The sequence below is a fragment of the Periplaneta americana genome, chromosome 9 (genome assembly GCF_040183065.1).
Source record: "Periplaneta americana isolate PAMFEO1 chromosome 9, P.americana_PAMFEO1_priV1, whole genome shotgun sequence".
Taxonomy (NCBI): Eukaryota; Metazoa; Arthropoda; class Insecta; order Blattodea; family Blattidae; genus Periplaneta; species Periplaneta americana.
Window position 1 is genome coordinate 159,997,370 of NC_091125.1, and position 15,520 is coordinate 160,012,889.

The following is a 15,520-nucleotide window of genomic DNA, read 5'->3' on the forward strand; positions in this document are numbered from 1 at the left end:
GAAAAATCAAATTTTGTAAACATAATTATCATAGAAATCGCCAATTCTGTTAATAATTTGTCCACGTCTGTAATTCTGGCGCCTACCTCAAAGACGTGCACTCGTGTGTCAAATGACTTGACATGCGTAAAACATATTCAGATCAATACAAAAATGATACAAAGAACACATCGAAAGAAGAACGGTTAAAGTTCGAGTGGAATGCAATGTTATACGACACAGTACCTTGCTTGACAGACACGTAGCGTCCGTTGAGGGCCGCCACGAAGCTGGCCTGGGGCAGCGAGTCCTCGAGGGAGAAGAGCTCGTCCTTGGTGACGGTCTGGGAGCGACTCTTCAGCACGGCCTTGGAGCCGATTGGACTGAGGTAGGCGCCCTGGCGGTCCCTGAGGGCGAGCTGCCCGCTGTGGTACTCGGCGGAGAAGAGGCAGTTGGGGTTGCAAGTGTCCACCAGCTTGCCCTCGCGACTCAAGTACTTGTTGTTGCACGTGTGCAGAGCGTACTTGCCGGACTCGTCCACACGGAACTCCAGCGTGAACAGGGTGTCCTCGCCCCACGGGATGTTGGCGTCCACGTGGATCTCGTCCAGGTTCTCGGACAGGTGGGCGAAACGCTTGCGGCCCACGGACCGCAGGTTGACCTGCAGCATTGAAAAAAATAGTAATCATTTCTAATGAATAAAGTACTGTAAAGGACTATACGAACAGGGACGAAATAGGTGAAATGGAATAAACGCAGTATTCGTCTAACACATCGGTGGCGAAAATGCGGCTCACGAGCACACTGTGGCTCGCAATGATAGCTGTGCTTTCTACCTCCCACAACCCTCACCCTCTCACTCACTGGAGTCAAACTCCTTTCCATTTGTATTTGTCTCTGATCTGCGAGTGGCGTATCGTCGCAATGTCTCTCTCGAATATATGTACCTCTACAAAAACAAAAGTTCCAAGTAGGATGGGAGGACGCATTTTTTTTTTTTTTTTTTTTTTGCTGCCAATATGAATGAGAATATTAAATGTATGATTTGTTCACAAGTATAACGAGGAAAACGGTTGTATAACATAAAACGGCATTATACTAAATGTTACACTAAATGAAACATTAAAAGGTTGTGTTGTTGTTATTGTTATTATTATTATTATTATTATTATTATTATTATTATCTCTGTACGTCGATCCTTTTTCTGCAGATATACGAATAATACGGTTAGATCTTCAATTTAAAGTCACAGATTTACAATGTGGTGTTAAATGAAAGCTAGATGTAAGGACTTGACAAATGTTGAATTTTTCAAATCTTTGCCAAAAATAAATATCCGAAGCTTCGTTCTTTCGCTTTCTCTTTTGAAGTCATGTTCGCTACAACTTACGTTTTTGAAAAATTATTTTGAACAATAAAAATAGTAAAAAAGCAAATTTAGATCACGACTGACAGACAAATACCTTCGTAATCAACTACGACTGGCAGTAAGTGACATAATTCCTGATTTTGAAACTCTGTCGCAGAGACATTCTGAAGACAGTTAATTTTAGGTTGTGATAATGTGTCCTATGTTTTCTTATTCATTTCTTTCTTCGTTACACGTACTAAACATTAGTTTGTATCCTTGTACTGTATAACATTGTATTTAAGTGCTTGACGTAAGGAAAATGAAAATCCGTTAATAAGTCAGACAGTTGCTTCGCTTCCCCTTCGGGTGTCCGCCTCCCTCCATAGGTGCTATGCACGTTGAGGTTACACAGTGGCTCGGCGCACGATGACGTTTTCGCCACGGCTGGTCTAACAGCATTGGAATAGTAAGTTAAAAAAAAAGCTATAATGAAAATCTGCGCAATATCTTTCAACACGGCAACTTCGTCTTTCACCCTAATTCAATACCGACACAAACCCTAACATACTCCGAATTTCAATTGCAAAATAATCTCAATCTAATTCCATCACAATTTAGTAATTCCAATCAAAACTTAATTTAATAACATCCAAACCTAAATCTAACCTTGGCATTAGTATAAATCTAATCTAATCTAACTAACGTAAACAAAATAATCTAATCTTCCCCACCCAATCTCAATTAATCCAATAAAATTTAATTCAACTCAATCCAATCTAATCAAATCCCTTACATTCTAATCAGTTCCAATGCAATCCAATCTAATCTGATCCAATGAAATCTAATCTAATCCAACAAATCCCATCGAATCAAACCCAATCTAATCTAATATAATGCAATCTAAGCTAACCCAATCAAAGCCAATTTACTCTAATCTAACCCAATACAATCTAATCTTAAGACATGCAATCCAATACAAAATAACACAATCCACGTAACTCAATCCAATCTAACCTAATCCAATGCAATCTAATTTAATACAATCAAAAGCAATTCGATCTTAAGCTAACCGAATCCAAAGTAATTTACTCTCATCCAGCCCAATCTAATCTAATGTAATCCAACCCATCCAATCTAAGGTAATCCAACCCAAGCCAATTTACTTCAATCTAATTCAATGTACAAGTACATATAATGTAATGCAACCCAATGTAATCCAACCCAATCCAATCTAAGCTAACCCAATACAAGACAATTGACTCTAATCTAACCCCATCTAATCAAATGTACGAGTAAATCTAATCTAATCCAACCAAATCTAATCTTAATAATCCAACCCAATCCAATCTTAAGCTAACCGAATCCAAGTCAATTTACTCTAATCTAACCCAATCTAATCTTAAAAAATAAAATGTAACTCAGTACAATCTAATTTAATGTAAGAGTAAATCTAATATAACCCAATCCAATCTAATCTAATCCAACTCAATCGCATCTAAGCTAACCCAATTCAGTCCAATCTTAAGAAATACAATCTAATCTAAATTAATGTAACACAATACAATCTTATCTAATGTAACCGACTCCAACTATATCTAATCAAACACAATCCAATCTAATCCAACCCAATCTAATTTAATTCAACCTAATGCGATCTAGTTTAATCCAATCCAATCCCGTATGATCTAATATTATAATCCAATCAAATCCAATTCAATCAAATCTAGGCCTAATCCTATCTAATCCAACCCAATTTAACGTAACTCCATCCAATCTAATCCAAAGCAACCAAATAGGCCTTTAATGTAATTCAACCCAAAACCCAATCCAATGTAATTTAGTCCAACCCAATTCAATCTCATTCAACCCAATCCAACCTGGCCTAACGCAACCCAAACAATATAATCTAATACATAATTTAAGTCAATGGAAACAGATTTAAGCCAAACGAAAGCGATCTAACCCAACACAATCTAGAGAAATTTAATACAATCTAACATGAAAACAGCCACGGCCTTAGCGAGTTGGAATCTTGTTTTGAGACTGCATTTGGGTGTGGGTTTGAATCCCGGTTGAATTTATTACCTCTATCAGTAGATTTTTTCTCTCAAGTTTTTCCCCAATTGCAAGGGTAATGTCCAGTAATCAAATGGCGTATCTCAAACTCATTTCGCCACATACTACGTCACTATCACCAATACACTGATGATACATAACCGCGTATCTGATACAAATGCCACAACTTTTCAAATCGATAGGCTATAACGTAATCCAACCCAATATTGACGATTGAAGAATTTTCTACCCTTTTCCATGAAAAAAATGTTAGTGCAAACACTCGTGATGGCCCACTTCGATTACTGTGATATTCTGCTTACTGACCTAAGCGTTACTTCGGCGCAGAGACTACAACGTGTTCATAAAATGTGCGTCCGTTTCGTCTGCAATATTCGCCGAGCTGATCACGTAACACCATCCCTCGAAATGTTGTCCTGGCTCCGTCTAGAAGATCGTAGAAAAATCCACTGTCTTTCCCTTCTCTTTCACATATTGCATTTCTCCACTCCTGTCTATCTTGCGTCTCGTTTTCAAAATTTATCCACCCATCATAACCTAGACACACGATCACAACACTCCTCAATATTATCCATTCCCTCCCACCGAACATCCTCATATTCATCTTCTTTCACTGTGGCTGTTCCTCGACTTTTGAATTCCCTGCCGAGTAATGTCAGGGACTGTCAGACATCAAATCAATTTAAGAATAGACTAACGAGATATTTTTCTAACAATTACTGTCAACAATAATAGCTGTTTCAGGTTTCTCAATGTTTAATGGTTATATATATCACAGATAAATATCTAAATTATCTCATTATTATTATTATTTATTATTATTATTATTATTACCCTACTAATAATAATAATATTATTATTATTATTATTATTATTATTATTATTATTATTATTATTATCATTATAACTATTTCTTACCAGTGTTTATTGTCACACTAACATTAGTTATCCAATTTTCATTATTTACTTTCATGTTGTTTTATGATCTAGATATTAATGTAATAACTATGTAAGCAAATGTATTTAATTAGAATTAGAGTCTGGCTGGGCGGAAGAGAAGGCCTACTGGCCTTAGCTCTGCCAGATTAAATAAATTATTATTATTATTATTATTATTATTATTATTATTATTATTATTATTAATATCGAAACTTCGCACTTCCATCTCCACTGTAATTTAATCAAAAATAATCTAATGAAATCCAACCTAAACTATTTAATCTAATACAGGAACTCCACGTGTCCCTCTTAACTCTAGTATGAGGAATTGGGTTATATGACAGCAGGGATTCGAGTCACAAAACACGAGAAGGGATTACAAAAAAGTGGAACCCTCTGCGAGACGAGGAGGTGAATCACCACCCCGACATGTGTTGCAGTAATGGCCCATTAAAGAGCCCGCACCTATGCGTCATATGGTGCCCGCGTAGGGCAGTAAATTGTTCCTGCAGGATAAGCGGAGAATGGAGGAGCTTGGGGCGTGAAATGACATTGCATTACAGATCCTCGGAAAGTGGAAAAAACATTGCTTGGCCAGTAGATTTTGATTTATTCATTATTATCATTCGTGTCTCCTTCGGTGTAGAGATAGGTCTAGTGCAGCGGTGACCAAAACTCGAGCTGCAGTCATTACACGCGACAGACAGTCTATGAAGTAAGAAGACGGAGGAAAGGTACTTGGCATGAAAACTATACTTTATTTTTTTTCATGGAGTGCAGTTTCATAGAAAGGACTTTGCCGACAAACCTTCTACTGCCCCCTACTAATTGATTGTCATAAATAAATGTCTTCCTCACTGTGACGGAAATCTTGCCTTCTCTTGTTAGTAACCAATCACAACCCTCGTTCAGAAGAACTGACAGGTGCCCGTCAAATCCACGTGGAGGCAGATTTGCCGCATCTTTTCCGAATTTCAAGAATCCCGTCAGTTTCACTGCATAATTTCGAAGGTCACCAGGATTGTCGCAACTGTGGAAATTTGGGACGAGGGAACAGAATGGAATTGTCAGAGTTGTTTGTGTAGGAAGTCATAAATCTGTAAGTGGGTGTTCAAAGGAGCCACCGAACTGCACTCCTTGAAATAAAATAAGGTATACAACCAGTGGTGCTTCCTGTACTAACATCTTGATCAATCCCGCGGATAAAAATCTCAAGCTTTGCTGTATCAGTAATGTCACTGCTGTCATCAAGAGCCAGTGAATAATTTACGATTTTTCTTGCTTCTTTCTTTGAATATAATCGGAAATTTTCTAAATTCTTCTCTCGATACTTGGTCGAGATATTCGTAGTTTTTCAAAAATTAAAAACTTCTTATGGACAAGTTATTTAAGCTATTTTAATCATTACTCTTTTGAGAAATTCTGTTCTATCAAAAGGCTTTAGAGCACGAGATAATTCAAACCCCATTAGGTAGCTGACTTCCTTACATTTATTTATCTCATCTTTCTCTTCCTGGCTATGATTTAAGACATTTCAATTCCTGGCGTTTAACAGTTCGTTGGCACATAATATTGAATCAGTTTTTCTATAATATTATCATTAAATGAATAACTAATAAGTAGTTACCCTCATCTAAAAATTAAGAAGATTAAAATTGAGATAAAACCTAATAATTTTATCCTTCTGGGAAGAAGATCTTAAAATATCAATATTCATGCACGTACAGAAGAATTATAGGAACACCTACTTAGGCCCGGTTGCAGAAACACCGATCAAAATATGATTAGCAATCAAGGAGGGTTTGATTGGCCATCAGTTCTATTTCTGTTGCAGAAAGAACAATCAGTGTTTGATCGGAGATCAATCTTCCATTAGATTTGATCAACAGATTTTTGCTGGTTAAGTCACTGATCATCGATTAAGTAGACTATTTATGTTGTTCTGTTGTAATGTAGTTACTGTAATGTATATAGTAAATAGTTATAGCGTAACAATATTGTTCTCCACATAATGGATTCTTCTGATGAAGAAATTTTGGAATGAAAAAAATATTATTAAGAAGAAGGCGTTTCCGTGATAGACATGAATTGTTTTTATGTATAATGGCAGAAAATATGAGTAGGAAGGATTCGTGTGTTTTGTTACTTTCAAACATTGAAACAAATATATGCAGACAGACAAATCGAAACCTTCCACTTTCTCCTATGAACCAAGTTCTAATAATGCTGAGATTTTATGTTGTTGGAATTTTTCAGGCGGTCTTGGGTTATCTTGTTAGGGTCCACAAATCAACTATTTGCCGAGTAGTTAGGAATGTTACGCATGAAATTGCTTTGTAATGGCAGGGTCTCATAAATCCCCAAACTTCAAACAGGGAACGATTTGAAATCCAGAGAGAATTTTCAGTCATGTCAGGATTTCCAAGAGTAGCCTAATATATGGTTGTATAGACTGTTCACATCCCCATCCAATCACCTGGTTGAAATGATGCCGAACTTTATCGAAATAGAAAAGGTTTCTTTTCTGTGAATATACAGGCAATATGTAGTCTACGCCATCATTGAAATTCTGGAATGCTGTAGCCCGTTGGCAGGGTTCTACACATGACAACACAATATTTTTAATGAGTAGGTTACGAGCTCCATTTGTAAACAGAGAGATGGGAAATGGAATTATTTTGGGTTATGGAGACTATGCATATTCCAATTTCTTGTCGACTCCCCTAGCAAATCCCACAACAGAAGCCCCCTCACGTTTTTTTTTTTTGTTGGCTTCATTTTTTTTTCACTATATTGTAGTCTATACACAAATAGAAACCACCTCTTTCCTTTCTACAAAAAGCAACAAAACATTCACTTGAACATTCACTTGTTTTCCTAATCACCGCCCACTTGATGCATTCGTTTCGCGACTTTTAAATAACATCAAATTGGCTGTGGTTGCTAAATAGCGCTGTTGTCAAATGTATTTCTTTCTCAAATCAGCAATTAGTAAATTGAGACAAGTTGATTGGAGATTCACGTTTGTGCAACGCAATGAACAATCAAATAAATCAGACATCAACTGATTGGCGATCAGGGACTGATTTGATTTGCGTTTCTGCAACCGGGCCTTAGTGTGTCAGTAATAATAATAATAATAATAATAATAATAATAATAATAATAATAATAATAATAATGATAATAATAATAATACATTATTCAGCATGGCAATTAATGTTTCTATATACTCCTAATTGAACCGTTGAGCAAAGTAAACATATTACATTTTGTCCGATAGAACAACAAAAAAGTTCTCCTTCTCATTCTTTACGAAACCACCTCTTACTGCTTGTAGAGACAAAGTTTGTAGAGCGACATGATACCGCCACTGCTTGCCTTCAGTACGTGAATGAAACACATAGCAATGTACAGGAAACTCCTCGTACCCGTTTGAATGTCTGTGATTACACGATGTAATCACGACACCCGCTTTGGTCACCGCTGGTCTAGTGGTTGTTCCAGCGTCATTTCACCTTTCGAGATGAATTCTAAACAATAGTTATGTGAGAAGAAAAATTTTCCTGGAAAATTAGTCAGTTTTGTCATCCTTAATATTGTGACTACTGACTAAGGAAAAAGTGCTGATAAATAATATCATATTCTGTTAAATTTACTCTTCTACAGTAATCTAAACTGTTACAACACTATTAGCTCCGCAAAGGACTGATAAAAGTCTATCATTGAAAAAGAATTATTCGTTTTTGTTAGATGAAGAAAGAATTATAATAATTTATCATGTTATATAGTTCGTGATTTCCAATCTTCGTTATTTCTTTGGACTTTCAACTTGGACAAAAATATAATTTTAACAACTTATATCTTTAACGTTGATATCTCATTTGTAATTAAATGAAACTGAAGATTAATCCATACAGGGTCTTTCATAAGCAACGAGTCTATCGAAAAATTAACTATTTTGGATAATTTTTAAATGATGTTCATCCTCACGAGAAAGAACCCTTCCCGGTGCCGTACAGTCGATTTGGAAACAAACACCCCCTCCCCTCGCCGGCAGAGCTAATAACAAAAGAATGGTTAGTGTTTTAAATCTTTATTAAAACACACAGGTTAAATGTAAAAACAGTTTCAATTGTTAACAAATTATGGTGTACAATTTTCAAAATGTCTTCCGTTCTACTGAATACACAAATGTAAGCGACGTATCAACTCTTCATGGACTCTGGTGAGCATGTCAGGCGTAACTATCGTGTGTTGGATTCGTTCCACTAATTCAGGAATGGTGCGTGGCTTAGTCGCATAGACACGATCCTTGATGAAACCCCAGAAAAATAAGTTCAGGGGAGTCAAATCAGGTGATCGCGGAGGTCAACGGATTGGGCCTGTGCGACCGATCCACCTGCCTGGAAACACTTCGTCTACAGAATAGACACTTAATTTGAGCGACACTGTTTCCAAGTTCAAATCAGGCAGCAATTTTTCTCTTCTGCAACAATGTTAACCGGCTGCGTGGCATTTTATCATTCCAGTCTATCACAACAATGTGTATAGGCATGGCCGTGTGCCATTATCCTTGGCGTATAGAAGGCCATGCTCCAGGTCATTTTAAGTTGGCATCAAATGCACATTACACATGGATAAGTAACTTCCTCTGGCGGGGGGGGGGTGGTATTTGTTTCCAAATCGACTGTAAGGGACCGGGAAGGGTTCTTTCTCGTGAGAATGAACATTACTTCAAAAAACTATCCAAAATAGTTGATTTTTCGATAGACTCGTTACTTATGAAAGACTTTGTACAAAAATTAGTTCCTTCAGACCTGAATTTATATTTAAAAAAATTGAGAAAAAATTGGTTACATAATCATTCCGGGAATCCAAAATTCCCTAATCAAGTCTTCTTAGAAAATCAAAATTTGGGGACAATATGACCCCTGGGGCCCCAAATTTTTAAATTTTATTTTTAATTCAGGTATAGAAAAGTTTTAAAAAAAATTCTCCATTTCTATCACATTGAATTTTTCAAAATATTTAAAAGTATCGGACATTCCAAAAAAGAAAAAAAGAAACAATGTACACTATAATGTACAACAGGCCTGAAGGGGTTAAGCTATAATGTACTTTTTCGTACAGAAATTTTTACTATACAATCAACGGGGTAACTTCTAGATCTTTACGTGTTCCAGAAGCATCGTATTGCAGAAAAGGAAAAAAAAAAAGTTTCTAATAAGAAAACGCAAATAAAAAAGGTATGGTTGTTTAAGAGAAGTAACACAAATTCTTTCCACACGTTTGGAACGTCTAAATAACTAGGCCTGCCTGTTTCATATTTTTAACATACGTCCAAATTATCATTTACACCAATTGTAACACATTACCAGCTTACAGCCCTATCTGAGTATCGTACAAAGATATTTCGTTGATTGTTATATGATTCTGTAACTTTTAACTTAAAAAAGAATACAGTGAAACCTCTCATTTACGGACATCGAAGAGACGTAACAATCTGTCCGCATCTGGGAGGTGTCCTTTATTGGGAGGGAGGCTCCCCAATCTAACAGTAAATTTATTCACGCTTTAAATGAAATTTATTACTGAAGTTTAATTCTAAATACAGTATACTATAGTAAATTCTTTACAACTTTGAACTACAGTAGATAAGATCGAAAAAGGAAAATACAGTACTGTGCCCATGCAATTCTATTCTTAATTCTACAATTATACAGTAATGTAATTTATAATTTTCAACTTAACCTTTATGTTCAGGTGCCATGTCTCTCGAAACAGAACTGATTGAAGTGAAGAGAATAATCCTACTAATTTTATCATGTGTCGAATACAATTTCACGATCGAGGAAACCTTGGACCCATCAGACAGGTTAAATTTTATGACTTTGTTTATCCACCCGCTTCCAGCTAACAAGGGGTAGCCGGGTGGGCTAGTGGTAGTCTACGAGACCCTTATTGTCTTTTTTTCATATTAAGGAATTTCTGTACAGTTCTCAAAACTAAATTTTCCATTTCTGTAACACATTAGGTCTTGAAATCCAAGTTCTGTCCGCAGTCAGGAGGTAAAGCAAGCTTTAGGACTGTGAAACAGCTGTCCGTGTCCGTGTCTGAGAGTGTCCCTAAACGAGAGTTAAATTTATCATTATTTCTATATTAATTCAGCTGGGACATAAAAATCTGTCCGTATATGAGGAGTGTCCGTATCTTGGGGGTGTCCGTAAGGAGAGGTTTCACTGTACTTCGATTTCTATACAAGCATTCAAGTTTCTTTTCTGACCAATACTACCAATTCTACGAGCATTTCTACTGCAGAAAACACGAGATTTTCGTATTCTACCGTAACTACAGGACCAGTATTCTACAAGGCTGTTACTCAAGATATAAATGAAGATGCTTGTGCATCACTCAATGAACCGTGATGGTATTGGCGGTATGAAATGAGTTGATGCTTGACGAATGGATTTGTCTGGATTTCTCTGAAACACCGCCCACAAATTTCATTCACTTTCTCTCCACAAACCCATTAATATACTCTCCCAGATTTTTTTAGATCACTTCCGGTCACTACACTCTTCTCCAATTATGCGTTAATTGTTTCTCAATCAGGTGTGTTTCCTCTGTAAATTGGTTGATAATTGTCTGCACCAAAAGTATTTTGTTTCCTTATATCACCATGACAACTGGAGCTCGCAATAGTGTAGTCGCAATTCTTGTCTATTTCCTTTAGTGACGTAAATGTAGTGATATTTAGATTATTTGAGATTTTTTTTCTACCATTAATTAAAATTCACAATTTCTCTCTCTCTCTCTTTTGCAAAAATTGATTGAAAAGTGGGAAGTCTGAACGGAACACAATGTATTACATGTGTTTATTGTTGTCTTCACAAAACAACAAAGAAATTAAGTGAAATAACATTAATAAATTTGGTGCATACAAAATACAACATGTCAGCGTCACTGGCGTGATGTAGGGGTTGTCGAAAGGTACTCATGCTGCGAGACTACTCGCCCGCCATCGGTCCCTATCCTGAGCAAGATTAATCCAGTCTCCATCATCATATCCCACCTCCCTCAAATTCACTTGAATATTATCCTACCATCTACGTCTCGGCCTCCCCAAAGGTATTTCTTCCTCCGGCCTTCCAACTAACACTATACGCATTTCTGTATTCGCCCATACGTGCTACATGCCCTGCCCATCTCAAACGTCTGGATTTAATGTTCCTAGTTATGTCAGGTGAAGAATTCAATGCGTGCATTCTGCGTTGTGTAACTTTCTCCATTCTCCTGTAACTTCATCCCTCTTAACCCCAAATATTTTCCTAAGCACCTTATTCTCAAACACCCTTAATCTCTGTTCCTCTCTCAAAGTGAGAGGCCAAGTCTCATAACCATACAGAACAACCGGTAATATAACTGTTTTATAAATTCTAACTTTGAGATTTTTTGACAGCAGACTGATGATAAAAGCTTCTCAACCGAATAATAACAGGCATTTCCCATATTTATTCTGTGTTTCATTTCCTCCCGGGTGTCATTTATATTTGATACTCTTGCTCCAAGATATTTGAATTTTTCCACCTCTTCGAAAGATAAATCTCCAATTTTTATATTTATATTTCGTACAATATTCTCGTCACGAGTCATAATCATATACCTTGTCTTTTCGGGGTTTACTTCCAAACCTATCGCTTTACTTACTTCAAGTAAAAAATCCGTGTTTTCCCTATCGTTTCTGGATTTTCTCCTAACAACTAATTAATAATTTTCATGTTCTTGTTCTCCTTTTCCAAGTCCTCCACACCTCTACATCTACCTACCTTGCCTCCCGTTTCAGTTACCTGTCATCATATAATCTCTTCACACGCACGCAAAATAGCCGCATACTAGCCATACCAACAGATAAGACATCATCGTATTCATCATCATACACAATCTCGCTCTCGCGCTTGTGGAATACCCTACCCAGTGACATCAGAGACTGTCGGAATTTAGCAGTGTTCAAAAACAAACTTCGTAGAGTAGGTTTAATTTTTACTTAGTTAATAAAAAAAAGTTCTCTCTTCTTAACTTTTGCAATAAACTGTGTAGCTTTTATTAGTCAGTTAATCTTTTAGTACTTTTTTAGATTAATATTAATTGTAATTATAATTGTAATTGCATTCTTAATATTGTAGTTGTAATCCCCTGGTAGAGGGGGAGAGAAGGCCTGAAGGCCTTATCTCTACCAGGTTAAATAAATAAAAAATAAAAATAAATAAAAATAAAATTAATAACAAATAAAATAAACCAGTAAAGAAGTGAATAAACTAATAACTAACAAATAAAATATAAATGTCCCAACCCACCCAGTTTTGAGAAGACAATAATTAGTGAAGTCATGTCAGTTTTTCTTCCCAGGAAAATAATGCAAAAGCATTAGAATGCCGGACTTATTTACTGAAGAACACATTAGTTAGAAGAGTGCGCTGTACCTGGGAACTTTATCTGTCTTTTTACTATTTAATTTCATTTCTTTAAATTAGTGAAGTCATGTCAGTTTATTCTTCCCAGGAAAATAATGCAAACGTATTAGAATGCTGGACTTATTTACTGAAGAACACATTAGCTAGAAGAGTGCGCTGTACCTGGGAACTTTATCTGTCTTTTTACTATTTAATTTCATTTCTTTAAATTAGTGAAGTCATGTCAGTTTTTCTTCCCAGGAAAATAATGCAAACGTATTAGAATGCTGGACTTATTTACTGAAGAACACGTTAGTTAGAAGAGTGCGCTGTACCTGGGAACTTTATCTGTCTTTTTACTATTTAATTTCATTTCTTTAAATTAGTGAAGTCATGTCAGTTTATTCTTCCCAGGAAAATAATGCAAACGTATTAGAATGCTGGACTTATTTACTGAAGAACACATTAGCTAGAAGAGTGCGCTGTACCTGGGAACTTTATCTGTCTTTTTACTATTTAATTTCATTTCTTTAAATTAGTGAAGTCATGTCAGTTTATTCTTCCCAGGAAAATAATGCAAACGTATTAGAATGCTGGACTTATTTACTGAAGAACACGTTAGTTAGAAGAGTGCGCTGTACCTGGGAACTTTATCTGTCTTTTTACTATTTAATTTCATTTCTTTAAATTAGTGAAGTCATGTCAGTTTTTCTTCCCAGGAAAATAATGCAAAAGCATTAGAATGCTGGACTTATTTACTGAAGAACACGTTAGTTAGAAGAGTGCGCTGTACCTGGGAACTTTATCTGTCTTTTTACTATTTAATTTCATTTCTTTAAATTAGTGAAGTCATGTCAGTTTATTCTTCCCAGGAAAATAATGCAAAAGTATTAGAATGCCGGACTTATTTACTGAAGAACACGTTAGTTAGAAGAGTGCGCTGTACCTGGGAACTTTATCTGTCTTTTTACTATTTAATTTCATTTCTTTAAATTAGTGAAGTCATGTCAGTTTATTCTTCCCAGGAAAATAATGCAAACGTATTAGAATGCTGGACTTATTTACTGAAGAACACATTAGCTAGAAGAGTGCGCTGTACCTGGGAACTTTATCTGTCTTTTTACTATTTAATTTCATTTCTTTAAATTAGTGAAGTCATGTCAGTTTATTCTTCCCAGGAAAATAATGCAAACGTATTAGAATGCTGGACTTATTTACTGAAGAACACGTTAGTTAGAAGAGTGCGCTGTACCTGGGAACTTTATCTGTCTTTTTACTATTTAATTTCATTTCTTTAAATTAGTGAAGTCATGTCAGTTTTTCTTCCCAGGAAAATAATGCAAAAGCATTAGAATGCTGGACTTATTTACTGAAGAACACGTTAGTTAGAAGAGTGCGCTGTACCTGGGAACTTTATCTGTCTTTTTACTATTTAATTTCATTTCTTTAAATTAGTGAAGTCATGTCAGTTTATTCTTCCCAGGAAAATAATGCAAACGTATTAGAATGCTGGACTTATTTACTGAAGAACACGTTAGTTAGAAGAGTGCGCTGTACCTGGGAACTTTATCTGTCTTTTTACTATTTAATTTCATTTCTTTAAATTAGTGAAGTCATGTCAGTTTATTCTTCCCAGGAAAATAATGCAAACGTATTAGAATGCTGGACTTATTTACTGAAGAACACATTAGTTAGAAGAGTGCGCAGTACCTGGGAACTTTATCTGTCTTTTTACTATTTAATTTCATTTCTTTAAATTAGTGAAGTCATGTCAGTTTTTCTTCCCAGGAAAATAATGCAAACGTATTAGAATGCTGGACTTATTTACTGAAGAACACATTAGTTAGAAGAGTGCGCAGTACCTGGGAACTTTATCTGTCTTTTTACTATTTAATCTCATTTCTTTAAATTAGTGAAGTAATGTCAGTTTTTCTTCCCAGGAAAATAATGCAAAAGTATTAGAATGCCGGACTTATTTACTGAAGAACACATTAGTTAGAAGAGTGCGCTGTACCTGGGAACTTTATCTGTCTTTTTACTATTTAATCTCATTTCTTTAAATTAGTGAAGTAATGTCAGTTTTTCTTCCCAGGAAAATAATGCAAAAGTATTAGAATGCCGGACTTATTTACTGAAGAACACATTAGCTAGAAGAGTGCGCTGTACCTGGGAACTTTATCTGTCTTTTTACTATTTAATCCCATGTCTTTAAATTAGTGAAGTAATGTCAGTTTTTCTTCCCAGGAAAATAATGCAAAAGCATTAGAATGCCGGACTTATTTACTGAAGAACGCATTAGTTAGAAGAGTGCGCTGTACCTGGGAACTTTATCTGTCATTTTACTATTTAATCTCATTTCTTTAAACTAGTGAAGTAATGTCAGTTTTTCTTCCCAGGAAAATAATGCAAAAGTATCAGAATGCCGGACTTATTTACTGAAGAACACATTAGTTAGAAGAATGCGCTGTACCTGGGAACTTTATCTGTCTTTTTACTATTTAATCTCATTTCTTTAAACTAGTGAAGTAATGTCAGTTTTTCTTCCCAGGAAAATAATGCAAAAGTATTAGAATGCCGGACTTATTTACTGAAGAACACATTAGTTAGAAGAGTGCGCTGTACCTGGGAACTTTATCTGTCTTTTTACTATTTAATCTCATTTCTTTAAACTAGTGAAGTAATGTCAGTTTTTCTTCCCAGGAAAATAACGCAAAAGTATTAGA

General features: G+C 35.7%; 1 protein-coding gene across 1 annotated transcript in view; it reads right to left on the reverse strand.

The window, feature by feature from the left end:
• The window catches only part of sn (fascin domain-containing protein singed), a 257,666-nt gene that overhangs the window by 149,579 nt on the left and 92,567 nt on the right, over window positions 1-15,520 (reverse strand). Inside the window, exon 3 of the mRNA XM_069836225.1 lies at window positions 226-640. Coding sequence (XP_069692326.1) covers window positions 226-640 — 415 coding nt within the window. The remainder of the gene's footprint in view (window positions 1-225; window positions 641-15,520) is intronic.